Below are 27,998 nucleotides of genomic sequence, written 5' to 3'. Positions count from 1 at the left end.
TAATAATAATAATAAACGGAGCAATTCCAATAGGGTCCTCACACCATCGGTGCTCGGGCCCTAAAAACAAAGCAGATACAAGAGGGTCCTCGCACCTCGGTGCTCGGGCCCTAAAAATATTAATGCTGACAGATCTAACAATTGAATCTGCAATTAGGGAAAGTGGAGAGAAGATGAAAGGAGATGACCAGGAACCGTTGATTTGCATGACAGATATGGAGATCCAGATTCTTTGTTTGTTCATATGTATATTCATCTAAATGCAAAAATGTTCATAATTGTTTGAATAAAACAGACCCCAAGTTCTTTATTTTATCTTCATACTTCTGCATTTATTTACAGTACAGAACTTATTACATAAGAAATGGAGAATCAGTTCTGCCTTTTGTCTTCAATGACATCATGGGCTTAGAATCCGAAGACTCAAATGGTGCAGATCCAGAAGACATTGCCAAAGCCCTTGAGGGTCTCCTTAAAGAAGGACACAATGTGAGGAGGAAATATTTGCCTGTTAATTTTATCAGCTTTAAACTGGCTTTGTGAAATTATTTCAATGTTATTCAAACAATGCATTGACACTGCAGAATTATAACACAATGCCTTTCCTCTCGCCTTTGTTTTTTTTTTCTCTTTTATATTTACATTCAGTTCAATCCAACTGATTCTGCTAAAAATTACGACTGCAAAAGTGAAACAAGCCCTGAGGATCTGACATACTGTCTGGTCTATGTCATAGCAGCTGACAAAGTGTCAATGATGACTAAAGAAGTCTTCAAAAAGATGAAATACATTAGACAGAAGGCCAGCAGTCTGGGTGAGTATCAGCAATACATTTGAAAAATATCGAGCATCGCGTTAGTTCAGTCAGGTCCCATTAGTCAAGATTGCATCAGCTGACAGTCAGACGTTCCTGATGTGTACCAATCCAGTCTTGACACCCATCACCTGCAGTCTATTTAAATTCCCATTCTCCAGTGTCTCTTCCATCGGATTGCTGCTTGCAATTAACTCCCTCCTCCAACCCCAACTCCACCAATTGAACCAGTAGCCCGATCTAACCTTGTTTTTTCTTTACAGTCTCTTCATTGGAAGCAGTCGCTCACATTTTGTTTACAACTCACGTAATTGTGAATTGTAATTATATATATGCTTATGGTTCTGTTCTGTACCCCAGGGGGGTTTGTCTTGCTGCTTTCCCCGCTTTGTCCAAGCATGGCTGCATGGACAGGCGTGTGGAGTGTTGCCCAGAACATAACCATACCGCCAACACTAACGGTATGCATTTATAATCGTCATAAATGTACTTGATGGAAATGGTCCTGATTGAACTGTTAAAATATCCACATGATAAATGTGACTCAATAAAAGAAGACACACTAAAGTGTTTTTTTAGGATTCTAAAAACAATAATTCTGTAGTACAGTTTCTAGTCGTACGGATGAGAAGGAAGGAGTCCAGGGTCGGCTTTCTGAGGGTTGTGGGTATTTTATTACTTGAAAAATAGCAAACAGTGTCATATGCGCATACTCTTCAAACTACTTTTCTACTTCACAATACTGCAGCCTTCTTATCTCTAGGCTTTCAGATCGCTCCCCACGAGTCCTCAGCTCTCTCTCCTTAAGCCAGTTTCCAACTGGCTTTTATACTGCCTACTCACGCCAATCACTGCAACGAGACCCAGGTGTTAGTTATTTTGCACTTGACCCACTTATCACCGCTCATCTCCTCACTCTCTCTCACGTCGCAGACCTTGCTGGATCACGCTTCCTCCGCCACATATCCCCACCGCTCGACTCAGGCCAGGGAGCCCAGATACCTTACCTCCACCCGCCCAACTGAGCACACTTCTTTGGGTTGGCTGTTATCCCCGCTCGTCTCAGCGCCCCTAGAACGGTCCTCAAATGCTCCATATGCTGCTGCAAATCCCCACTGTAAATGATGATATCATCCAAGTAGGCAGTGGCATAGGCAGCAAGGGGCCCTAGAACCCCATCCATGAGGCACTGAAATGTGGCTGGGACCTCGAACAAGCCAAACAGAAGTGTCACAAATTGGTGTAATCCAAATAGCGTGGTGAAGCCTGTTTTCTCTTTGGACATGGGAGATAAGGAGATCTGCCAAAATCCTTTCGTTAATTCCAATGTCAAATACAATCGAGCAGTACCTAACGAATCAAGCAACTTGTCAATATGCGGCATTGGATAAGCATCAAATTTTGACACTGCGTTCACCCTGCGATAGTCCACACAAAATCGCATAGAGCCGTCTGTTTTAGGAACCAAAACTATCGGGCTCGCCCAGTCGCTGTGGAACTCCTCAATTACTCCCATCTCCAGCATTGCCTCTAATTCCATCTGAACCACTTTTTGTTTGTGCTCAGGTAACCTGTATGGCTGGCTGCAAACCACCACGCCAAGCTCCGTCTCAATATGGTGCTGAATCAGATTGGTACGACCAGGCAGGGACAAAAACACATCCACAAGCTCGGATTGTAACCATATGATGTCAGTGAGCTGCGAGGGCGAGAGGTGATCTGAACATCCGTCCTCCCACATTTCTTTTAGGACGTCTAAGACCCCCATGGGGTTGGCGTACGTAAAGGAGTTCAAAGGGGGAAAACCCTGTGGAAGTTTGCGGGACCTCTCACACAGCAAAATAAGAGGGTTCTAGCCACCTATCTTGGGTCTTTAATATTTTTTTTATTTCATATCTTTAATACCCCGCCAACTGCCGCCTTTTTTTCCCCAGAGGTATCTGCGGTCAAACACCCCAATAACTGTTCAAAAGCTGTCCAATTGGTTCCCAAAATTAGTGGTTGCTGGAGGCGTGGGCTAACGGCCACCTCCACACAATGCTTTTGACCCCTAAATATGATTGATATGGCTTTTACGGGGTATTCAGCTATATCCCCGTGCACACACATCACCTTAACCATGCGGCCTGTATCCAATGCCACAGATTGTATCAGGCTTTGATGGATAGAGGTCTGGCCCGATAGGTACCCCCCTTAATACTCACTGGTATCTGGTATAACCCGGCTTGATCGGAGGCAGCCTGGGGGTTGTCCGGGATCCGGACCAATGTCCCCACCTCCATAACTGGGCACAGATCCACGAAATTGCCAACAGGCCGGCACAAGGTGGCCCAGAAAATCTGGTCCTGGGAACAGGAACAGGTTTAGGAGAAGGGGAAGAGAGAGAGAGAGAGATGGATGGGAAGGGTTTGTCGACCCCAGAGCACGCCGCCAGCTGGTCCTCCACCAGTTGGATGGCCAGATCCAGCAATGCCGGCCCGTGGCACTGGACACAGTGGCATGTTCTCTTTGGTAGTCAGGAAATGAACTGCTCCAGTACCACCTTGTCGAGGATGGCCTCGGCATCGCTTCCTCCTACCAACAACCATTTCTGGAATGAGTCCCAGAGCTGCTGTGCAAAGACACAGGGTCTGTCCACTTCCGACCTTCTGGATAATGGCTCTTTTAAAGTCAGTGTACACCAGGAGGTTGACAGGAAGTTGTTGGGCAGCTTTCTGGGCTTCCCCCAACAGCAGTGGAATCAGCCACTCCGGCCAGCTGGTCGAGGACCACTTACACGCCTCTGCTGTCCTCTCAAACAGATCCAGGAAGGCCTCTGGGTCATCCGATGCCCCCATCTTGGTGAGAGACATGTGAGCAGCGGGGATGGGACTGGGGGAAGCCGACCTCGTCCGGACCACCCGGTCCAGCAAGCTCCGGAACCTCGCGGTCCTCCTGCTAGACCCGCATCATCGCCTGGAACCGTTGTTCCTGATCTGCCCGCAATTCCAGCAGGACCTGATGGTTTTCTTGGTGAAGACCCACGAGCGATGTGATGATGTCCACAAATGGCGATCCCGATGTTCCTAACGGGGTTCTCCTTCCTTCCCGGGTTTCGGCACCAGTATAGTACAGTTTCTACTCATGGGTATTTTATTACTTGAAAAATGACAATCGCGCCACATGCACATAATCTTGAAACTACTTTTCTACTTCTCAATAATACAGCCTTCATATCTCTGGGCTTTCAGATCGCTCCCCACGAGTCCTCAGCTCTCTCTCCTTAAGCCCAGGGCTTAATTTGTGCCGGAACAAGCCTGATCTGGATCCGGCACCTCCAAAATCTGATCCAGCACCTCATTTTGGAGGATCCCCCTCCTCCAGGGGCGTTGCTTCAGTATGGAGGACAGAGATATGTGCTGTGAAAAACTATCCAAACTCCTCAAGCTCTCGCGAAACCTCGTCACTTCACCCTGCCTCCACTCAGATTGACGCGCACGCATAGCCTGGAGGAGACAGATCTCAGCTTTTATTTGCAAAGCAAGGGTAAACAATGTTATATCCTAACCTGTAAAAGGTGATGATAGCTTATAATGCGCTGCACTTTCCTCAGATGCGGACCAAACACAGATCTCCTCATTCGCCGGCCAAAGACCTTGTTAACTCCATTTGAGCTTGTTTTTCATATTGACTGATGTTAATTGCAAGTGTTTGATACAACACCAACACTGACGACACAGTGTTGTTTAATTATTGATGTGTTCCCCCTATTCTTTCTTTTTCCCCTTTATTTTAGTAGAGTGTGCCATGAAACGGTTTTATTTGTCAACACCCATCAGACATATAGTTTGTATTTGGTTGCTTAAACTCAACAAACTACGGAAAATAACTCTTGTATAATACTCACGAGCTTTGGACGTGACTGTGAGGGCATATAATACAGCCTTTGGAGTGCGTGAGTACCAAATGGCTTCAAATTCTTAAAAAGGTGTGCAAATTATTATTAATTTTTGTGACAATGCAACAATGACTCGATTAGTCAAGTGACAGTTCTGTCAGCTGTCCTGAAATATGAGTGAGTCTTGTATCGCAGCATGCAGGTCATTGATGCACTGATGAGAAGCGCACTCTGAGAGAGTTCATGGATTCAAATGCCTGATTTAATCTAAGACTTTGTGTGGATTTATTTTATTATTCAAACCTAAAAGCTATGTTGAATAAATGCAGGAATTTCCCTCAACTTGAAAGCTGCGAGATTTATTAAAACCATGTGACACATAGTCCCCCTCAGAAAAGTTTTCAGACCTGGAAATTGTTGTTTTAAAATCGCATGGGATTTCCATGTTATTCATGACCTTACAGACCTTATAAAAGCAACTGATGCAAGCTCTTAATCACTTAAACTGGTCCACCAATTTGATTGCGCAAGTGCTCCGTTACCTCTCCCTTCTGTAATCACGTTCCGGATCCATTGCCACGCTTTGTTCCGGTACCTCGCAATTTTCAAACTAAGGACTGCTTAAGCCAGTTTACAACTGTCTTTTATACTGCCTCCTTAAACCAATCACTGCAACGAGACTCAGGTGTTAGTTATTTTGAACTTGACCCACTTACCGCCGCTCATCTCCTCACTCTCTCCCGTCGCAGACCTCGCTGAACCACACCTCCCCACCACAAATACATTTTAATAGATCAAATATTTAGAAAACTTTATTTGGATCATTCAAAGTATTTGAAACATTCTTCATGCCACACAAATCTAGAAAATGATGTAGAATGTAACATCACATAATAAATCAATATTTACATTTATGTTTCCATTTAACAGAAATTCCTCAGGCAGTCATCATGACGAGGGTGGATGAAGCTTGCCCACTAGTCGAAAAAAACCTAAGAAAAATCTACACTAGCAAAAAGATTAAAGAGAAGGTATTACAGGCCCTTTCTGTTCTCAGATAGAGAATGTGGGGTCAAACCTCTGGCTTTGCCATGCAGATTTGTTCATTCAGATCTATGGCCGAAACATAAATATGTTTAAGAGCATATTATTTTATTTATATCACTACCCCCAGAAATATTCAGCCCGTGTTCTTCATTCTCCAGATGCAGATATGCTCTAATTCAGTTGGTGTCCCTGTGAGCCACATCTTCCCTGTGAAGAACTACCATGAGGAGATTGATACACAAAATGACATTGATGTACTGATCCTGAGGGCTCTAACACAGATTGTGCAAATTGCAGATGATCTAGTGAACAGAAGAAAACATGATTCTGAAAAATTGTTAATCTGTAACACAACAGAGAAAGCATAGACAACTGTGGGAATGTGTATTAATGAATGTTACTTCTTCTCATACTGTGTAATGTATAACTGTAGCTTTATACGCAAGGCTGAACTGCTTCCTATGTTTCTGGTAAGAACTGATAAACCAGTACATGGAGCTCCAGGAACTGGGACGCATGTTAACCCTTGAGCAGACAGGGAGGGTGATATATGTACTTGAGATTTCTGTTCTCAGCCACTTCTTTTCTCATGGGCCACTTCTCAACTGACACTTGACTAGTAAGTGACATTAATAAAAAGACTCTTCATCTCCACCCTGGACTCCCTGTCTCTTCATTCATGATCCAACACAATCTTCATTTGTTCAGCCTCATATTGTGCAAATCTTGCATATTTAAGTCAGTCTGGATTGGACATATAGTATTTATGTAAAGATCATTTGCTGTTACCTTATTTCCACCTTGTTTTTCTGCATGGGAACACGTTTTTTTTCTTCTATAAATTAGTTCTGAATGGTAAGCTGCTATAGGTAGGTGTACAGTACAACATAAGTGCATTTGCAGCGTTTGAACGCTAAATGGTGTTTTAACCACAAGTTATCGAACAAGCGCATCAAAGTAAATTTTCGCAAATAGCCGTATGTTTTACCTCTGATGTGTTACATTTGACGTCTGCAGTTGGGGAAAATAAAAGAAAAAAATCTGTAGTTAAAATATTTAATATTCACAGATGAAAGTTTGCTACTTATGAAGTTCTGTGCATTTCTTAGAATGAATTCAAGCTGTAAAAATGTCAAGCCTATGAGCCTGTGCTTCTATTAAATGTGTCAAATCTAAAATATGGTGTAATACTGTGTAGCTTAGAGAAAATATAGTATTATTATTATACAGTATTATTTATATGATATAAATTAAGTATTATATTATTCTAAAGAAATTGTGGTTTACTTTGCATCAAAGCATTAAAAGTGTTAGCCTATTTTAGTGAGCTAAGGTACATGGATTTATATGCAAAATGTCAATATTCTCACATATTAGACCTTTATGTTAATTTATATTTTAAAATTCCTTTAATAAAACAACGTGCATTTTTGTCACACAGTACTTTGTTATTCGTTACCTGTCCTTTATTTTGACAGATAGCTTTTTGGGAAAAATATATTTGTCTGTACACTGATTAAGAAATTTTTCTGTATTTTATACATTATTTCCTTTATTTTAGTAAAACGTGAGGCACTGTATAATTTCGCTACCATTATTTTGTAAAATAAGAAACAAATCAATTAAACCTGTACAATTTAGCTAAATCATTGAACTCTAAAGAATGGACAGATTAATAAAACTTCCTCATGTTAAAACTCAAGTTCTGTCATTACAGTCAACTTCAGTGATTTTAAAGGGAGCCGCATTTACTTGCTTTCATGTAATTTAAGATAAAAAAAAATTGCAGCCACATTTAAATGCAGGTGTTTCAAATATCAGAGTCCAAGATTTGCGTGGCGCCCATGATGACCAATACGACGTGCAGGATTTATTCTTATCTGTTTATCTTCATTACAAATCTTGTTCAGTTTTATATTGGATAATTGCATGTAAAAATTATTTACTTTGTAAGTCAAGGCAAGGCAAGTTTATTTATATAGAACATTTCGTACACAATGGTAATTCAAAGTGCTTTACATAAAAGAAAGTAAAATAATACTGAAGAGAAATAATAACAAAAATAAAACCAGCAATTTTAAAACTTTTAAAATGATTAAAACATTTAATTAAAATGAATTTAAAAACAGTTAGAAAATGATTTTACATAAAAAAAAAAAACTAATATAGTGCAATCAGTTCAGATATTGCACAGTGCTCATTCAATAAATTCACAGCTAAACAGATGAGTTTTGGGTCTACATTTAAATGTGACAAGTGTTTTAGCACATCTGGGCCCGGTTCCCCAAAACATTCTTATCGCTAAGTAGTTCTTGACCTATTCCTTAACCTCTCTCTTAACCTTATGTCACAATTCCCGACATGTTTGTACTCCAAGTATATCTTCTGTAAGTCACACTTTAGTAAGGTGGGTCTGGACCCTTCGTAAGCTCTCTCTTAGCGTTGTTTGAGATCAAGACGCTAGTCTGCCACTGTGCAGCAGTCTTTACAAATCAGCGCAACTCAGTACAAGTCAAACTATGCTATGTTGACAATGTTGTGGCTCAACAACGATTTTATCTTATTGACATTTTAAGACTAATAATAAAATATATTCGCAATGGATACAGGCCTATTTATGAAGCTGACTTTATTTGGTATCAGAACTAGTATGGTGGTAATTAGCCTCAATGTTACTCTCTCTTCTTCTGATATTCTCAATGTTACCCAGAAAACGGAATACAGGTTTAACTCTTTTGAAATACTTCTGCTAAATGTTACACTGTCAGACATGCAAAAGAAATCTAATGTATCTCTTGCTCTGGCTACTTTGTATAGACCACCAGGGCCGTATACAGAATTCCTAAAAGAATTTGCAGATTTCCTCTCAGACCTTCTAGTTACAGTTGATAAGGCGCTAATCATGGGAGATTTTAATATTCTGATAAAACTAATTTGGAAGTTTTTAGAATTGCATGGAAAAATAGTATGTCCAGCTATAGACACGCTCTAAAAACTGCTAGGTCAGAGCATATACACAAACTCATAGAAAATAACCAAAACTATCCAAGGTTTTTATTTAGCACATTGGCTAAATTAACAAATTACCAGACACCACCTGATTCAAACGATAAATAGTAATGACATTATGAATTTCTTCACTGATAAAATAGATAACATTAGAAATACAATAGCGAATGTAGATTCTACAGCGTCTAACACTTCAGTTTCATCCATCGCACCCAAAGATAAACTGCAGTGCTTTACAACCATAGGACAGGAGGAGCTAAATAAACTTATCACTGTATCTAAACCAACAACATGTTTATTAGATCCTGTACCCACTAAATTACTGAAAGAGTTGTTACCTGTAGCCAAAGAACCGCTTCATAATATCATTAACTCGTCGTTATCTTTAGGTCACGGCACAAAACCATTCAAGCTGGCGGTTATCAAGCCTCTTATTAAGAAACAAAACTAGATCCTAGTGTACTGCCAAATTATAGGCCTATTTCAAATCTTCCATTTATGTCAAAAAATTTTGAAAAAGTTGTGTCTGCTCAATTGAGCACCTTCCTGCATAAAAAAGAACTGTTTGAAGAATTTCAGTCAGGTTTCAGGCCCCACCATAGCACAGAAACTACACTTGTTAAAATTACAAATGACCTGCTCCTTGCGTCAGATCAAGGCTGCATCTCATTTCTAGTTTTATTTGATCTTAGTACTGCGTTCGACACCATAGATCATGACATACTCATAGATAGATTACAAAACTATACAGGTATTCAAGGGCAGGCGAGACCAGATGAAACTTCTCAATTATCTAAGCTAACAGAGTGTGTTAAAAATGTAAAAGATTGGATGACAAATAATTTTCTCCAATTAAATTTAGATAAGACAGAGTTATTAATTATTGGACCAAAAAACACTACACAGAATGTTGTAGATTACAATCTGCAACTAGACGGATGTACTGTTACTTCCTCTACAGTCAGAAATCTGGGTGTCATATTAGACAGCAATTTGTCTTTTTGAAAATCATATTTCCAATGTTACAAAAACTGCATTATCTTAGAAACATTGCCAAGCTACGAAACATGTTATCTGTTTCTGATGCAGAAAAGCTAGTTCATGCATTCATGACCTCTAGACTGGACTATTGTAATGCACTTCTAGGTGGTTGTCCTGCTTCGTCAATAAACAAGCTACAGGTCGTCCAAAATGCAGCAGCTAGAGTCCTTACCAGGTCAAGAAAATATGATCATATTACTCCAATTTTACAGTCTCTGCACTGGCTACCTATTAAGTTCCGTATCAGTTACAAATTATCATTACTTACCTATAAGGCCCTAAATGGTTTAGCTCCTGCGTACCTAACTAGCCTTCTACCACGCTACAACCCATCACGCACCCTAAGGTCACAAAACGCTGGACTTTTGGTAGTTCCTAGGATAGCAAAGTCCACTAAAGGAGGTAGAGCTTTTTCACATTTGGCTCCCAAACTCTGGAATAGCCTTCCTGATAACGTTTGGGGTTCAGACACACTCTCTCTGTTTAAATCTAGATTAAAAACGCATCTCTTTCACCAATCATTCAAATAATGTATCTCTTAAATTGTGAGTGTAGTTGCATCGGATCAAATGTGCATTTTTATTCATTAGCTTGGGTTAAACTAATTTTCAGATTCTAATGTATTAGAGAAAATAGTGCCCATGTTGTCAGTAATTTCGTCTAATTCATGTGTATTTTTGGGTACAAATAGCAGTTGAGATAGATCAGGCAGGTTATTTGCGAATCTTTCTTTGGTGGCTGGAACAATAGTTCTGCCCAGACGGTAACGCTGCGACATATAGTTAATATCAGTTATACGCAGCATGCACGATACAAGGAAATGGTCTGTAATATCATCACTTTGAGGTACAATATCTATAGCAGTAAGATCGATTCCATGCGATATAATTAAATCTAGTGTATGATTAAAATGATGAGTGGGCCCGGTGACATTTTGCTTGACTCCAAAGGAGTTTATTAGGTCAGTAAACGCAAGTCCTAATGTATCATTTGCATTATCAACGTGAATATTAAAATCTCCCATGATTAGCGCCTTATCAACTGTAACTAGAAGGTCTGAGAGGAAATCTGCAAATTCTTTTAGGAATTCTGTATACGGCCCTGGTGGTCTATACACAGTAGCCAGAGCAAGAGATACATTAGATTTCTTTTGCATGTCTGACAGAGTAACATTTAGCAGAAGTATTTCAAAAGAGTTAAACCTGTATCCTGTTTTCTGGGTAACATTGAGAATATCACTATATATTGTTGACCAGTCTGCCGGGGCTCATGCTTATAACAGTAGTTTGGTGGAGTAGACTCATTTAGACCAAAATAATCATTTGGTTTTAGCCAGGTTTCAGTCAAGCAGAGTACATCAAAACTATTATCCGTGATCATTTCATTTACAATAACTGCTTTTGGTGTGAGTGATCTAATATTTATGAGCCCAAACTTTACAAATTGTTTTTGTTCATTTACTTTACATTTTTCTGGTTTAATTACGATAAGATTTTTTCTAGATCCTACATTATATTTATATTTTGACCTCACTATTCGGGGAACATACACAGTCTTAATAGTTTTACAGCGCAAATACTTTTAGCATTTAAGCGGGTGGAACAAAACTCATCATAATGGTTATTTGAGAATTGTCTTACTAGTGACATGGAGCGAAGTGTCCTGGAGGAGTTGTCAGAGAGAATCTCCTCTCCGATTTTGCTGGGGTGTAATCCATCAGTGCGAAACAATCTAGGACGCTCCCAGAAAAAATTCCAGTTATTAACAAATAGCAGTTTCTGTTCTTTACACCATGACAACAACCATTCATTTAAAGCAAAAAGTCTACTGAACCTTTCGTGTCCTCGTCGATACGTGGGCAGTGGTCCTGACACGACGATCGTCGCCGCGGGCGTCGTGCTGCGAACCGTCTCGATCAGGCTCCTGAAGTCCCTCTTCAGCGTCTCCGTCTGCCGCAGCGTGGTGTCGTTAACCCCGGCGTGAAGCACGACCGCTCTGGGGCTCTCGCCGTCCTTCAGGATCGCGGGTATCTGCGCAGAAACATCAAGAACACGAGCACCAGGCAAACAATGAGTGTGCACTTTACCTTCGGCTAACGTAGCACTTACGTGTCGGACGATGGAGTCTCCGATGATCACAGCGTCGCGTCGCGTCCTGTCTCGCGGAGGGGAGCGAAGCGGTTCTGGATGGAGATCTCGAAGGCAGGAGGGGGAGAAGTAGTCGCCCGGGACCCAGCTCGCGTCCTCCGCTGTGGATGCACCCAGGGTCCGTGGTGTCCCGGCGTCGCAGTGAAGGACATCTGGGAAGATCACGTCCTGGGTGCACCGGGCCTGCGCAGAGAAACACACGGAGTAGACGTGGTGGGACTGTTAACAGCACGCTGTATACTTACCCCGGACTTGTGAGCGTCAGCCCGGGATGATTTCAGCGCGGCTCTCCGCTCTCTCAGCTGGGCCTGCCTCTGTTCCAGGTCGAGAATCTGCTTCCCCACGGCCTCGAGCTCGAGCTGCACAGAGTGGAGACATTCATCCGCCATTAAAGCAAGTAACAGTGAGTCCAGCAGTGGTAATGTGTGTGAATAGAGTATTAGCAATGTAAGCGCAGTTAGCAACAACCATGCTTGCTGATGCTAACTGGCTAAAAGCTAATAGCGGACCCGGGAGATCAAAATAAAACTAGTGATAGCGAGGCACTCTGATTGTTTTTGTTGTAGAATACAATAGAGAATATATTCACACGTTATATAAACTGAAACGATGATGTATAAAATTGATTTTTAAGTTAAAAATAGTCAATGAAAAGAATATAGTGACGGAGCTCAAACGCAGTACAGCCGTTCCAACAAAATTGCAGTACACAATTTAAATTACTCACAGGGTGTTGTGGATGTGCCACTCTGAATTGATTAGCCTTCTGCCCCACATACATCTCCCTCACAGGCAGAAGTTTGTTGTCCAATTCCATAGTAGCCAGAGTTTTGGACATCAGGTTCAGGTGCTCAGATTTGACAAAGCAGGCAAGGAAGTTGGTAAAGACTTGAAGTTGTTTTTCATGCAGTTTATGAACAAGTGTCTGACTGCCATATAAAGAAAATAACATTAACATACATTGAACATGTGTGGGTTTTGCATGTGCATATTAATTTTAACTCAGGACTCCCGAAAGATAAATACAAGAATTCCCTTAGATCACCTCACTATGAAAAAGCATTATACCCTGTGATCAAATAAAATGTTGTCAGAAATTATTATACATGAGATCACTATAATTTATTTTCTAGACCCAGGCACCACAGAATCCTGTAACATTTTTATAATTAATCTAATTCTCATAATTTGTGATATTTTTTCTTTTGAAAAACCTGATGAGAAATGGGAGCCATAAGCAGAGGACTCAATCTTCAACTCACCTGGAACACCATGACATAATATTTTATGATCGGTAGCACTCCTGTATAAACACTGAGGTACAGCTTAGTTATGGTGGCTTCATGCCACACCTTCCTAACCACCCTCTTCTTCAGGTCTTTTCCCAGCTGTGTCATTCCTGGAAAAAACAAAGGCTCTATAACAAAGCTCTGTACAAAAGCTAAAATTCCTTTGGTTACCATAGTGCAGGTAGGCAATCACAGATCCAAGGATAAATAACTGTGATGAGTTACCTTTTTTTGCTGAGGTCCTCATGAAAGGATTGAATCTGTCTCTGTGCCTTTTCGCTCACTTTGTAATTGGCAAAAAGCAAAAAGCTGTCTCAAGGGGTCCTTGTAGAGGGCCTTGTCTTCCCTGTCCATAAAGCCATAGTAAAGAACCTTTTAGGCAGGAAGCAGCCTCTGGGTGCTAATGGCAACATCATAAGCCGATAGCCAGCGATGCTGAATGAACCTTTTGGGAGCAGAACCAGGAAGGCCCATGAACTCACATATCTCTCTGAAGTACGCCAACTGAGAAAGAGAGATATATCAAATCAGTTTTTTTTCCTCAAAGAGCCCAGGTAGCCTAAATATGTATGTTAAGTATAATTTTTTTTTAGAATCTAAATTACATATAGACAATACAGTCTCCCAACAAGTATAGCAGCAGGTAAGTACATTGTAAAGATAAAAGGTTTTGTGTTTAGTGTTGCAGTCAGTAGCTTGAAGTCATTCTGAACTAAAAAATATTTATATAATGGAAATTGAATATTATTAACCAACGTCGTCTGTAGCCCATTGATGATCTACATGTAGGTTACCAAACAGCCGTTCAAGATAATTGCTGAAATGAACTGCAAAAACCTTTGCAGCATTGTGGATATGGTGGCAACTATCACCGTCAACATCAAGTAGGTTTGGGCAGTGGTTTAGACGCATGCCTTTGGTGTGCGAGACCCGGGTTCGAATCCACTGTGAGACACCAATGTGTCCCTGAGCAAGACACTTAACCCCTAGTTGCTCCAGAGGCGTGCGACCTCTGCCGTACATAGCAATTGTAAGTCGCTTTGGATAAAAGCGTCAGCTAAATGAATAAATGTAAATGTAATGTAAATGTAATGTAAATGTAATGTAAATGTTCTGGTGCACTCTCGTTTCCAACCCCATTTTACTTCCTCGTGTAGCAGGCTGATATTGGTCGCATTGGTTTCAATCACACTGATTGTAACAGGTTGATTGGTCGCAGTGGTTTCAATCACACTCTCTCTGGACCAATCAGGACTACTATATGGGCAGGGGTTCCCTATGGACACTCCTTACTCTTTGTTGCCGGAGACACATTTCAGCTCTTGACTCTTTGCGGTGCAGTCACGGTAATTCGACAGTGTCTCCCTGTTATAAACCCGATCATTCCTGTGATGGAACTGGGTTGCGTTTTGCTGCTGGCTCAGTGTAGCTGTATTATCGTTACTATTGGTGTGAGACTCCTTGATGGGGTTGTAAACCCCTTCGCTTGTGCTGGTATCTGCACCACCCCCTCCTTTCCCTGTCACGCTGCTGTTTTGTCTCAACTATTGTTTTAACTGTAGACTGCTTAACCAGTTATAGCTACAGGAGCTCACTCCAAGCTCTGAACGCCGCTACGTGCCTTCCAGCACCAGGACCTGTTGCCCAATTGGGTGTCTGGCAGGGCTGTATTGGAGTGATTTGTGTTACAGATGATCGCTTTGGCAATCTTTTGGACTGAGTGTGCTCCTTAATGTGTGTGGTGTCTGGGGTCTATGTTTATGGGGTCTTTTTGTTAAATTTACTGTTAAGTGCTTATTTTGGTTAATTTCTATTTCTTTAAGTTTTGATATAGACTTTCATTTTTGCTGAAACTTTGATTTGTTAAACTTTGATTCTTTTTGTTAGGCTCCAGGCAGCTATTAAGTCTCCTTTGCTGCCTAGAAATTGCCTTAAACTGAAGTTGCTTTTTTTTCATTCATTTTTGGTTTATTGATTTATTTCAGTGGTGTCGGTGTCCTCTGTGGTGGCGGTGTCTTTTCGTGTGCTGTTTTCCCTTGTTTGCTTATTTTGGGTCTTTTATCACAGTGTGTGTTCACCTGTGATTGGGGAATCCTCCTCTGATATCCCACACCCCTTGACCCTACCTTTCCACTGGTAAAGCCTCCGCACTCATTTCCCCTATTTTAGTGTATGGTATCTTTTATACTTGTTTTTTTAAATGTATGAATAAAATTGTCTTTTAACGGAACTACGTCTCTGGCTTCATGCATAATTCAAACCTGTGTGCTTATTGTACTTTGGTTGTTTAACTATTGAGTTAGTCAAATCCTATTCTCTGGTTGAAATTCCCCGGGTGGCATTGCCGGTAAAAGAGAAGTCCTACTTGCCACACTCGCATAACAGCGCAGGAGTCCATCAGCATGCTTAGAAGGTTGAACCATGGGATGTTGTTATCCTTAAAGAACTTCACTATCAACTTTTCTAGTTTGAGAGCGCTAACCTTCAAAACCTCTAAAGAGCCTAGGTGTTCCACATCAACCGTCGTCTTGTCTGGGTTGAAGTAGCTGACCAGGATGGAAAGGTGTTTTTTTTTTTTAACCACCATTGTTACTCTCATCGAGGCTGATGGAAAATGATCCTCTCCGAAAATTTAAATCCCAATCCATGCACCATTTTGTATGCTGCTGCTGTGCGTGACAGCTTCAACCCACTCAGAGCGACTTTATCTGTAGCCAGCGTTTGGCCCAGCTTCACCATCACTGGTGCAAATGTAAAAGGAAGTGTATGTTCCGCAAGAGCAGTGAGAACCATCGCCTTGACAAAGAAAACATTAGCTTTTCATAAGCAAAAAGCCTGCCTTTTATTATAACCCTGAGAATCCTATTGAGTCTAGTACAATTGAATAAACACACCATATACACCACATACAAATTGTCTTGGTAATGTAGCCTACTTTTATGTAGCCTGACAATAGCTTACTGGCAAATGTCAAGTAACCGGTCAACAGTGAAATAGTAGTTATTAAATTATTTAGTGACACGGAAAACTACAAGCCTATTTAATTTATTAAACACACCTCTGCATTAGCAACCTGCTGACATGTAGGTACAGGCACCCTAACTCGCGCCCTCATGGCTTCAGGCCCCGCCTTGGGAGCACTTTGACTTGAGACTGGAAGGACACTGGCTGTAGTCATTACAGTGCACACTTTTTGACGGTGCACCTCTGTTTGGCAGTGTGCCGAAAGAGCATGAGAGCCCTTGTTGCTGTAGTGTATTTCTTTAGAGCAAAGTCTGCATTTTGAATACCCCGCTTTGTCAATTTTTTTAAAATGCTGTGACAGCGGGAAGCTGTGCTGAACTCCCTTCACCTCGTTCTTGACCTCAATCTTTAGCCAGGCCCAGCTCCATTTGCACCTCAGCCCTGAGTCAAAGTGTCTTATATAAATAGATTCCTCCTCTTTAAGCTCGCTCATACTGAAAAAAAAATTGTCAATCTATTAAATGCTGGGCTCTTTTTTTATGATCATAAATGTTTGTTAAGGCCAACTCCCAATGCCTTAGTCAACGTTAAATGATCCGCCAGAGCAGGTGTTTCGATCACTCATTAACGTTAAACCAGACACCAATGGGTCTTGTTTCATTACGTGTTCGTTTTCATTTCGCTCATTTCTTATGACAAGATATACATAAAAAAATCAGATAACAATGTTAATTTTGACAGCAAATTTTGATTTAGTTTTAGTCAGTCTTTTCACTAAAACGCCATTTAGTTTTAGTCATATTTTAGTGATCTGAATTGTTCTAGTTTTAGTCGTTGAAATACAATAAGATTTTATTTTATTTAATCAAATAAAATATAATGGGTTTAGTTAAATTGTAATGCATTAATTTATAATGTCTCTAAAATGTCCAAACCCATATACTCCCGAATAAAACATCTATTAACCTGTTTATATAATTGATTTTAAAGATTGAACATGCAATACAGATACAGATTTAACTACTGTGACTTATCTTAAAATGAAATAAAACCACTTTTCCTAAAGTAGAACAGTCTTTTTTCAATTAATGATATATGCATTCTTTATAACTACTTGCATACATCATTCTGTATTCTTTCAAGCAGACATATTTAAAAGAATAAAATATAATTAATCCTTAGTGAACGCTTTTCTTTGTCTTTTGTTGCTTGATCAATATTAAGGACACAGAACGCATTAGGTTTATTACCCACTGTCATTTTTCGGATCATCTATGAGCTATGACGCAGTTCAGCGGCAAGCAGTGGCAAAACGCCAGCAACCAATCAGAATATAGACGTCCTTCGCACTGGCTGATTTCGGAGAAACATAAGATGTAAACTTTTTTTTCATAAGATGTAAACTTTTTTATATTGTTGGCAGACAATAGCACTTACCTCAAAACTAATGTCAGTGTCCAAAGTGTGAATTAATCCGCAGGAAAGCGGCCGCTATCTTGACTGTGATTGGCCAAATGACTCGCGTGCTGTATCACCAAAGATGTTTGTGAAGAAGACCGCAGTAGGAAAGACCGCAGAAGACCCCCCTCCCCCGTCAAAAAAACTCTTTGGATATACGATTCTCCGAAAAGCGACTAGTTAGCAGGTATGTAGAAGACTTACAGGTTGCTCACGTGACATCTACGTCATCAAGCTCAGTTTGAGTCTGCGCAGTACGCTCGACCCCCAGGAAGTGCTTCTAATCCATTTCACCTGTCTCCGTTCAATCCAATGGGGTCACTGTGTCCATTTCTTTTACTGTCTATGGTTCATAGTCCTGCTTCAATAGTGCGATACCTCACGAGTGGCGACCAAAATTTCTGACATGTCAGAAATCCATCCGACCAACCGATTGCCGGTCGGGAGAGGTTAATCGCCTCTCCTTTCCCCTTCTGCACAAACACTGCACGACAAACGATGCACTACAATGCTGAAAATCACAAGTCAGGATTTGGCTCAAAATCAGATGAAAATCGCACAGTGTATGCCCGACTTAAGTGGTTATTCCACTTGTCAGGCCGCCATTGTAAATAAGAACCTGTTCTTAATGACTTGCCTGTAAGAATAAAGGTTAAATAAAAAATAAGAAAAGAACCCCAAAAAAGTGGTATGTTACGGTTCATTATTTTGGTAGCATTCACAACTTCTGACAATGGAAACTTAAATAATTGCATACCATACTGTACTGAAGCGTACAGCGCGATGGAAACGATACATGTGAGTCCTTGTCTGAAGCCTGGTTTGAGACTTAAGATCAATGTACAATGAGCTTTTGATAAGAATAAGAAGTTTGTGACTGAAAAATAAACTTAGTTTGTTTTTAACAATTGACTAATTGACTTAGAGACAAAGACTGTAAATAACTTGAAGACTAAATCATGTCACTGAAATTACTTGTTGTATATCCATATGCTATCATGACTTCAAAGCAAGCATTGATGATCTAACATATTATTGTACTACTGAAAATATCTGAGAAAATGGAACAATAATGTCTTTATTTTCTTATTAATGTAAAATAACGAGATACAGAACAAAGATTATTAATAAGCTAAACTTAAAAATCTATTGTTTATCAGATATCTATCTTGCTACTTTAAAAAATCACTTTGAGTCACATGTGATATTCATGGGTCCTGCGCTGAAACTCTTTCTACAAAGTGACATGCATCGACAGCTGAGAACTTATGAGTATAGCTTATATACCGACTTTCAAACAGTCATCTATTGCAAATACAGGTTCTTATGTTAATTCTTATTGATTTTCGTGTTAAATCATACGCTAAAGGTTTGGTTTTACTGAAATCACATTCTGCAAAGCTCCTGTTCTCTTAAGGGATACAGTAGATAACCACTGAAAGTGTTGTGTTTATGCTGGTTATCATGTATCCTCGTTCCAGACCAAAGTCTCACATAGACGACATCTCCAACCTCCAGGATCAACACGACTCCTTTCGAGGAGTTTACAACACCCTGGCTCTGTTGACCATGTGCTACAACCAACTTCTCTCCGTTCTTCACAATGGAGGCAGTTGATGTAGTTGAGGTACTACCATGACCATAGATAGAGAAGCTGAACATGTACGCTCCTTTCAGTGGGGCAGTGAAAATACCTAAAGCAGATAACAAAGATAAAGAAGAGAATCAGTTGTACACAGAGTAATAGTTTTAAAACACGTCAGATCATTTGATTCTCTTGTTCACATTACACAACTGCAGAGAGGTGTGAATAAAGCAGAAGGATTTTAATTTCTATTGAGTTTTGTCATTGATAATTACCTGTAATTGGGTTGTAGGCGTTCCCTATGTTTGTGAAGACGTTCCTGTAGGTTAGTGTGATTTCAGTGGTGAAAGGACCGATATATCCACTGCCAGATTCCATCAATGCAGCTGAAAATGCTATCTCTCTGTCTGTGATTGAAAAACATAAGCAATATTGTGATATATTACCGTTTTACACTGAGAATGCACACGGTGATCCTAATAGAATTCAATCACAGTTTTACCTCTGTTTTCCTTTCTCAGCTCCTCCACTTGACTCTCCGTAAGATTAGACATTCCTGTGAAAATGTTTAAAATGCTTATTATAACAGATATAGATAACACGATTTACACAATAAGTATTACATTTTATACTGTTTACACTATGCAGTGCATTGCATTGGTGTTTTTCTCTGTGGAAAACTGATAAAAGAGTGAAAGTGCTCGTACGATACCATCAATTTTCTTGTTCAGCTCTTCCAAGATGACCGTCTGTTGTTCTGCAGTTTTCTCTGAGTCCCTCAGTCGTGTTTCTAAGGCTTATTATAGCAGAGAGATAACAGTTCACACTCAATTTTACATTATATTATTTACCGATAAAAGACTGAAGGTTTTAATGAGGTACCATCAGTTTTCTTGTTCAGCTCTTCTCTCAGTCGTGTCTCTAAGGCTCTGATGTTGGCTTTCTGCTCTGTGACGGTGGCGGTCAGTTCTCTCAGTGCTGCGTGGATGTCAGGGAAGCTCAGATGGCAGTATTGTTGGCTGTCAGCTGAAGCTTCATCTCTCCGAGGGTCTGTCTGAGCTGGATACTGTCTTCTGTCCTCAGTGCTGAGCTGTTGATGGATCTCATTCTCAGCGAGTCCTCCATCTATCTGCTGCTGTAGCACAAACACAAAGGTTTCCAGAAGCAGCAGTGTACATAACAAACACTTCATTCTTCACCAATGTTCAGCTCTGGTTCTGTCTTCCTCACAGACCCTCATGCTCTTTTTATAGTGTCCTGATTTACTGTCTTCTCTGTTGGATTTATAGTGCTTCAGATAAAAAGTTAATTGTTAATCATATTTAAAGGGATGTTCCGGGTTCAATAGATGTTTAACTCTATTTATGAGGTTTGTGGCACAATGTTGAGCACAACAGAAGATAACTAATCTTTTTTAAATTGATATAGAAATGTCACGCCACTTTCTAGTATCCATGTGGATCTGGATGTAAATTTACAGAGACAAAATCAACAAGTAATGTTGACATATAATGTTGAAATAGGGCATGATTTAATGTTTACTGGTTTAACTAAAGAATGAGTTGACAGTTATTTCTGTGGTGATTGCTATCATGCCATAAATGTTGCTGATGGAGTTTGAATGTTATATATGAATGAATGGAATAAAAACAATAAAAAATACAAATAAATAAATTATATTCTTACTTAACGTATAACTAAAATATAGAATATACTGAACATACCAGACTATATGTATAAAACACAAGAAATTGTATTATTTTGTGGAAAAACTCCTTTCTGCACAACCTCTGCTCAGGAATTGCTTTTTTATCCCTCTTATCACTTGTGGAAGACAGGACTGAGGACTTTAGTAGTCCGTTGATCCAAGACTGATCTAATCACCATGTGCTCTTTCCGTGCACCTTTCCATCGCCACAGTTTGGTACTTGTGTGTCCATACCTTAGATATACTGCCAGTCTCTGTTCATGCCTTCCCGCAATTGTGACAAGACACCGGACCTCCACCCTCACCCGTTTTTGTGTTCTGTGTTTTTTTATAGTGTTTGTTTTTGGTTTTCCCCGTATTCCTATAGATCCTATAGTTCGTATAGTTTCTAAATATAGTTTACCTCCCTTGCCCGAAAGGACCTTTCCCTATTGGAGTATGCGGTTGAGGTCAGCCAGCTCGCCATTTTAACGGCGTTCGACGATGCTACGCTGAACTCTCTGTTCTGGATCGGAGCAAATTACCATCGCCCCGTTGACCTCCCAGACACTACTGGACTGAGCTGGAGGGAAGCAATCATCCGGTGTCTGGAGAATGTCTACCCCTGATCTGGAACATGGGCAGAACCAGAGCCCAGCCCACCATCTCCCCACTGCACAATGCTGAAGCCCGAGCCCGTCGCGACCGATGAGCCATCGCATAGGAGTGCGACAGAGCTGAGGATCGCCACAGAGCCAGAGCCTCACAGATCAGCACCCTCCACGAGGGAGAAAACCATAGACAGAGCACCGAGAGGAGCTCCGCCGCCTGCACCATGGCTGAGGGTGAGCTGAAAAGGGATTTGGAAGAATGCAAAGTGGTGGAAAACTTAATTGACTTAGTTTACTGACCTGCCCTTTTTCCTTCCTCCTCCATCGGTAAACTCTGTCCCTCCCGTTCCTGAGTTTAGCCCAGAGAAAGTTCCTGTTCCCATGTCTAGACCAGACAAGGCTCCTGTTCCAACGTCCAGCTCCTGGTCCCAAGTTAAGCCCAGAGGCATCCCACCCACCCACTCCTAGGTCCTCCACCGCTGTCATCTGGTAGCCCCTCTACTTGCCCTCAGACCATCATCAGTAAGGTGCGAGCTCCGCGGGTTTGCCATGCTCCAGTGGATGCAGAATCACTGGTCTCTGCCTCCAGTCTCTGTGATCCAGACTCCGCCTTGGCCCATTGACCCTGCGGCTCCACCGTGGCTCCTAGCTCCGTCCTCTCCGCCGTGGCCAATCAGTCCACTGGCTCCACCAGGCTCCCTCATCCCTCCGGCTTACATATATCAAAGGCTGAACGAGACCATTTTTCTTGCCCATTAGCAGATATTTTTGCTTGTTTTACATGTATATTTATATTTAGTCATTTTGCAGACGCTTTTATCCAAAAAGTTACTTACAATTGGGAGATGCAAAGCGATTCTTCTTAAAGAGGCAAACAGACACAGGAAGTGCTTGTAATACCAAGTTTTAGACATTGTTCAAATAAGTACAAGCTGGAAAAAGAAGGAATAAATAAAGAGAGGGTTTTTTTTACGATGAAGCCAAGTAGTTTCTAAAGAGATGAGTTTTCAGTTGTTGCTTGAAAACTGTCAATTTTTCTAAAAAAAAAAACAAAAAAGAAACTTTGTTTTTTTAGAAAAGAAGATTTAATACCTTAAATGATTTTCTTGTAGATTAAAGTGGGGGTGAAATGCTCGTTTTCACTCAATATCCTGTTAATCTTGAGTACCTATAGAGTAGTACTGCATCTTTCATAACTCCAAAAAGTCTTTAGTTTTATTATATTCATAAGAGAAAGATAGTCTGTACCGATTTTTCCCGTAAAAACACGACCGGCTGGAGGCGCGACGTGTGGGCGGAGCTAAAGAATCACGAGCACGAGTAGGCTTTTGTGTTGAGAGCGTTTGGAAGCTGACATTACCTTGAGGAAAAAACCATCACCCAAAACAAGCCATGGATAACAGTCAGATTCAGCCGTTTATTTATGCAGAATCAAATATATCCAGAATCAGATCCTGAGGCTGAAACTGAACGAGAGCAGCAGCAGCAACGACTCGCTCCGGGCGGGGCTCGAACCCGGGTCTCCGATGGGAGGCGGATGCACTAACAAGGAGACAGAGATATTTTAAGCAGTTTTACTCACCGCATGCGGTTCCAACACACGATCGTGACCCTTTTTCGTTGGGATTGCATCATCCTTTAGAAATAAACGATACGCAAATCCGTCGTCAAACTGGGCCTTGTTTGTAAAACAAGCATCTTCGAAATGCAGGGGAACAAACACAAACACTTTCACAACTCCGTTGATGCTCTGTAAAAATAAACTCCATCCACTGGTCCCTTAATGCTGTTTCTCTTTTGGTAATCTGTGCAGGGTTGTCTTGCCCTGGCAACCAAAAACACACTCCTTTTGTGACATTTGGCGACGCTCTCGCTCTGATCAGTGAAGTCTGTTGTGCTCTCAGTGCTCTGCTATACGGGAGCGCGCTCTTCCGGCAGAAGTGCCTCAGGACCCATATAAGGAAATTCCGCTCCATCTAACGTCACACAGAGCCATACTCAAAAAAAAACTTTACGAAACTTGTGACAAACTTGTTTTTGGAACAGAAATACTCCTTCAAACGTACAACTTAATTTTTGAAACTTTGTTCATGTTTAGCATGGGAATCCAACTCTTTAACAGTGTAAAAAACTAAGTATGCATGAAATAGCATTTCACCCCCCCTTTAAATTCATATTGCCTTTTAAAATTTGCAGATGTTTACGCTAGAAAACAAGACAAAAACATTAAGAGAATCTTTTTTTTTTTCAGAGTAGTAACATCCAACTCAGTCATTTGCATTTATCAATCTATTGCACTTTAGTTACTCTAAACCAATTTTATTACACGTGTCTTACTTGTGTTGATAATACATTAAGAGGCTCTTAAAGTTAATGATATCTCACAAATCATATTGTTCAGACAACTTCCTATAATTTATGTAATTCTTATTTATTCAACAATTTTCCATGATTATTTTTTTATTGTCAAGGTGAAATGGGCTGGTGCCTGTAAAATAGTATGACCAAAACTAAATATTAATATTTAAGCCCACTTAAGCTACTTAAAACAACACTACATTTAATGGTGTAAGGCTATCTAACATCTGTTATCACAACAACGTAGATTCTGGGAAAGTTACCTTTTTTATGCACTTGAGATAACATTTACATTGACTTGTTTTACAATACCATAATGTGAGCTGGGACTTATCCTATGTTAATTATTACTAACTCATAGGTTCTGTTTGTTTCGTACTGATGTAGTAAAGCACATGATGAAGAAGATGCAGAAAAACTGTATTTATTGTAAATCCACAAACTGTGAACTTGTTTTTTTAAATGTTACAATGATATACAATATTTTATTGTTGTTTTACTTCCTTCTTTTATCTAATTTTACAATTACATTCATTTCGCAATCCGTCCCTTGTGCCACCTGGCGGTAGTTTCGCGAATGATTTTAACACGCGACTGAATTACAGTTACCACCGCGGCGGTAAGCCCCAGAAAGGCTGGCCACCTACTGTATGTATAAAACACAAGAAATGTTATTATTTTGTGGAAAAACTCGTTTCTGCACAACTTCTGCTCAGGAATTGCTTTATTATCCCCCAAACGTATGTGATGACTGTGTGAGTGCGAGTTAACAATGTTTAATGAGATAATGCAGACAAATACAACACTGGAACACAAATAACGCTGGGATGAAGATACTGTCCAAGATGGTGGAGGGAAATGATGAGTCCAGAAGGCGAAGGTGAGTTGGCAGCAGGAGAGGGTGGCACAGGAACTGCAGGGAAGCGAGCCGAAGGTAAGACGTGTTGCTTGAAGGTGGTTGCGAAGAGTGGACGGGGTTCCGGGGGAAGACACGGACATCCAAACACAGAACACACAGAAAGCAAGGCACGGTTAACAAACATGAAACAATGGTCTAACAAATACAAAATGTAAGACAAGCCATTATATGGGGATGAGTAATGAGTGACAGCTGCTGCTGATGACAATTAACGGAGACGCCCATAAGCTAATCAGTGCTGATGCGTAACACAGGCTGTGTCCAAATTCAGGGTCTACATCCTTCGGAGGACTTATTTGAAGGATGTTACGTCACAGCGCTGCGACGAAGGCTGTCCAAATTCGTAGGATCCTTCAAATGCGGCCCACAAATGCGTCCTCCTTTTCCCCGAATTGGAAGTATGCGTGTGGTGGATCCTTTCGCGTCCTACCTATCCCATAATTATTTTCGGCAGGACGAAGCGAGCGGTAGTGGAGTGGGGGAGGAGTATTATTTTCTATGTTTTTTTAAAAACTGGCTTTTCAAAAATATATATTTCAGTGGTTTTCTAGTTAGGCATTTTGTTTTAGCATTAAGCATTTTTTATTTACATTTGTACGTGTAACTTATATGTAAAAAAAAAAGTTTACTTTCGTAAACTAGCTTCTTCCTTACTGCCTGTGTGAATATCCCCTTACACACAGCTTATTTGTTAGTGATTGAAGCTGTTTTTAACGCTTCTAAGGACGAAAGAGCAGACAGAAGTGTTTATAAAGCTCCAGGGAGAGAACGATGAGCTCTTCACCCGCGTCTTGCTTAGCGCTGTCACGGTTGCTAGGCGACAGGATGTGAGCAACGGGTGAGGGAGGGAACTGAAAGAAGGGTAGGCTGTCCAAATTCACAAACACCGACTTCCGGTACTTAATTTTAGAAACCTAAAGATCAATGCACACGGAGTCAGAAAATTTTCATCTGAATTTTTCACACATTAAAAAATAAACATGACCTCAAGCTGTGTCAGTCATGTTTACACACTGCTTCTGAAACTTTCATCCTTCATAAATAAATTTGGATAGGGTTGCATCCCTAGCAAGCATTTTAAGAGGTGTTTTGAAAACTCAGCCACTGTAGAAGCGAAAGCCAAAACTGTATGCTGGTTTTAATGCCTGGCGTGCACCTTTCCGTCGCCACAGTTTGGTACTTGTGTGTCCATACCTTAGATATACTGGCAGTCTCTGTTCAGGAACAATTGTTTCACGGAAATTGGTGATCTTCTTTTAAATATGTCCGTTGTGCTACATGTTTTCCCCGTTTCGGATATTAAAAGATAGTTCAATGTGATTCTCCTGTGTTCCTCGTTCCCTTCCGTAGGCAATTGTGACAAAATCATGGACCTCTCCCCTCACCCGTTTTTGTTTACAGTGTTTTACAGTGTTTGTTTTCGGTTTTCCCCGTGTTTCTACAGATCTTATAGTTCCCATAGTTTCTAAATATAGTTTACTTCCCTTGCCCGAAAGGACCTTTCCCTATTGGAGTATGCGGTTGAGTCGGATTGAGAGTATGCGGTTGAGTCAAATTACCATCGCCCCGTTGACCTCCCAGACACTACTGGACAGAGCTGGAGGGAAGCAATCATCCGGTGTCTGGAGAGTGTCTACCCCTGATCTGGAACATGGGCAGAACCAGAGCCCAGCCCACCATCTCCCCACTGCACAATGCTGAAGCCCGAGCCCATCGCGACGATGAGCTATCGCATAGGAGTGCGACAGAGCTGAGGATTGCCACAGAGCCAGAGCCTCACAGATCAGCACCCTCCACGAGGGAGAAAACCATAGACAGAGCACCGAGAGGAGCTCCGCCGCCTGCACCATGGCTGAGGGTGAGCTGAAAAGGGATTTGGAAGAAAACTTAATTGACTTGTTTACTGACCTGCCCTCTTTCCTTCCTCCTCCTCCATCGGTAAACTCTGTCCCTCCCGTTCCTGAGTTTAGCCCAGAGAAAGTTCCTGTTCCCATGTCTAGACCAGACAAGGCTCCTGTTCCAACGTCCAGCTCCTGGTCCCAAGTTAAGCCCGGAGGCATCCCACCCACCCACTCCTAGGTCCTCCACCGCTGTCATCTGGTAGCCCCTCTACTTGCCCTCAGACCATCATCAGTAAGGTGCGAGCTCCGCGGGTTTGCCATGCTCCAGTGGATGCAGAATCACTGGTCTCTGCCTCCAGTCTCTGTGATCCAGACTCCGCCTTGGCCCATTGACCCTGCGGCTCCACCGTGGCTCCTAGCTCCGTCCTCTCCGCCGTGGCCAATCAGTCCACTGGCTCCACCAGGCTCCCTCATCCCTCCGGCTTACATATATCAAAGGCTGAACGAGACAATTTTTCTTGCCCCATTAGCAGATATTTTTGCTTGTTTTACATGTATATTTATATTTAGTCATTTTGCAGACGCTTTTATGCAAAAAGTTACTTACAATTGGGTCTTCTTAAAGAGGCAAAACAGACACAGGAAGTGCTTGTAATACCAAGTTTTAGACATTGTTCAAATAAGTACAAGCTGGAAAAAGAAGTAATAGATAAAGAGATAAAGAGAGGGTTTTTATTATGATGAAGCCAAGTAGTTTCGAAAGAGACGAGTTTTAAGTTGTCGCTTGAAAATTGTAAATTGTTTTAAAAAATCAAATAAGAAACTTTGTTTTTTTTTTTTAGAAAAGAAGACCCAATACCTTAAATGATTTTACTTGTAGATTAAATTCATATTGCCTGTTAAAATTTGCAGATGTTTACCCTAGAAAACAAGACAAAAACACTAAGAGAATCTTTTTTTTTTTCAGAGTAGTAACATCCTTTGTTAATGTTGATAATAAATTAAGATGCTCTTAAAGTTAATGATATCTCACAAATCCTTCATATTGGTCAGACTATAATTTATGTAATTCTTATTTATTCAACAATTTCCCATGATTATTTTTTCATTGTCAAGGTGAAATAATGGTATGACCAAAACTAAAGATTAATATTTAAGCCCACTTAAGTTAATTAAAAAATCACTACATTTAGTGCAATTTTACATTTATACACTGCACAACAGGGGTCCTGTAAGGCGGAGGGGGTTAGGACGTTTCCGAGGGCCCGACAAGGGAGAAGGGCCCCAGAATGTGATTCTTCCCGAGGGTGAGAACAAGTGAACTGGAAAGGCAACAGCAAGACAACCCCCA

The 27,998-nt window shown here is 40.9% G+C and overlaps 2 protein-coding genes across 2 annotated transcripts; one reads left to right on the top strand and one right to left on the bottom strand.

Moving 5' to 3' along the window:
- Positions 1 to 289: 289 nt before the first annotated feature.
- Positions 290 to 6,379, top strand: LOC127952737 (interferon-induced protein 44-like). Its single transcript, XM_052551445.1, has 4 exons — positions 290 to 489; positions 649 to 814; positions 5,622 to 5,722; positions 5,897 to 6,379. Exons 1-4 carry the CDS (start codon positions 403 to 405, stop codon positions 6,104 to 6,106), a joined length of 564 nt encoding a protein of 187 aa, XP_052407405.1. The 5' UTR covers positions 290 to 402; the 3' UTR covers positions 6,107 to 6,379.
- A 12,329-nt stretch (positions 6,380 to 18,708) lies between these two features.
- LOC127952725 (uncharacterized) lies at positions 18,709 to 20,485 on the bottom strand. Its single transcript, XM_052551429.1, has 5 exons — positions 20,114 to 20,485; positions 19,944 to 20,027; positions 19,734 to 19,787; positions 19,507 to 19,638; positions 18,709 to 19,340 (listed from the first exon to the last, which is right to left on the bottom strand). The coding sequence occupies exons 1-5, from the start codon at positions 20,421 to 20,423 to the stop codon at positions 19,033 to 19,035; spliced, it is 888 nt and encodes a 295-aa protein (XP_052407389.1). The 5' UTR covers positions 20,424 to 20,485; the 3' UTR covers positions 18,709 to 19,032.
- Positions 20,486 to 27,998: the final 7,513 nt, after the last annotated feature.

The sequence above is a fragment of the Carassius gibelio genome, chromosome B3, assembly GCF_023724105.1.
Source record: "Carassius gibelio isolate Cgi1373 ecotype wild population from Czech Republic chromosome B3, carGib1.2-hapl.c, whole genome shotgun sequence".
NCBI lineage: Eukaryota > Metazoa > Chordata > Actinopteri > Cypriniformes > Cyprinidae > Carassius > Carassius gibelio.
The sequence above is the reverse complement of the archived record's forward strand: the minus strand, read 5'-3'. Positions and strand labels throughout refer to the sequence as shown.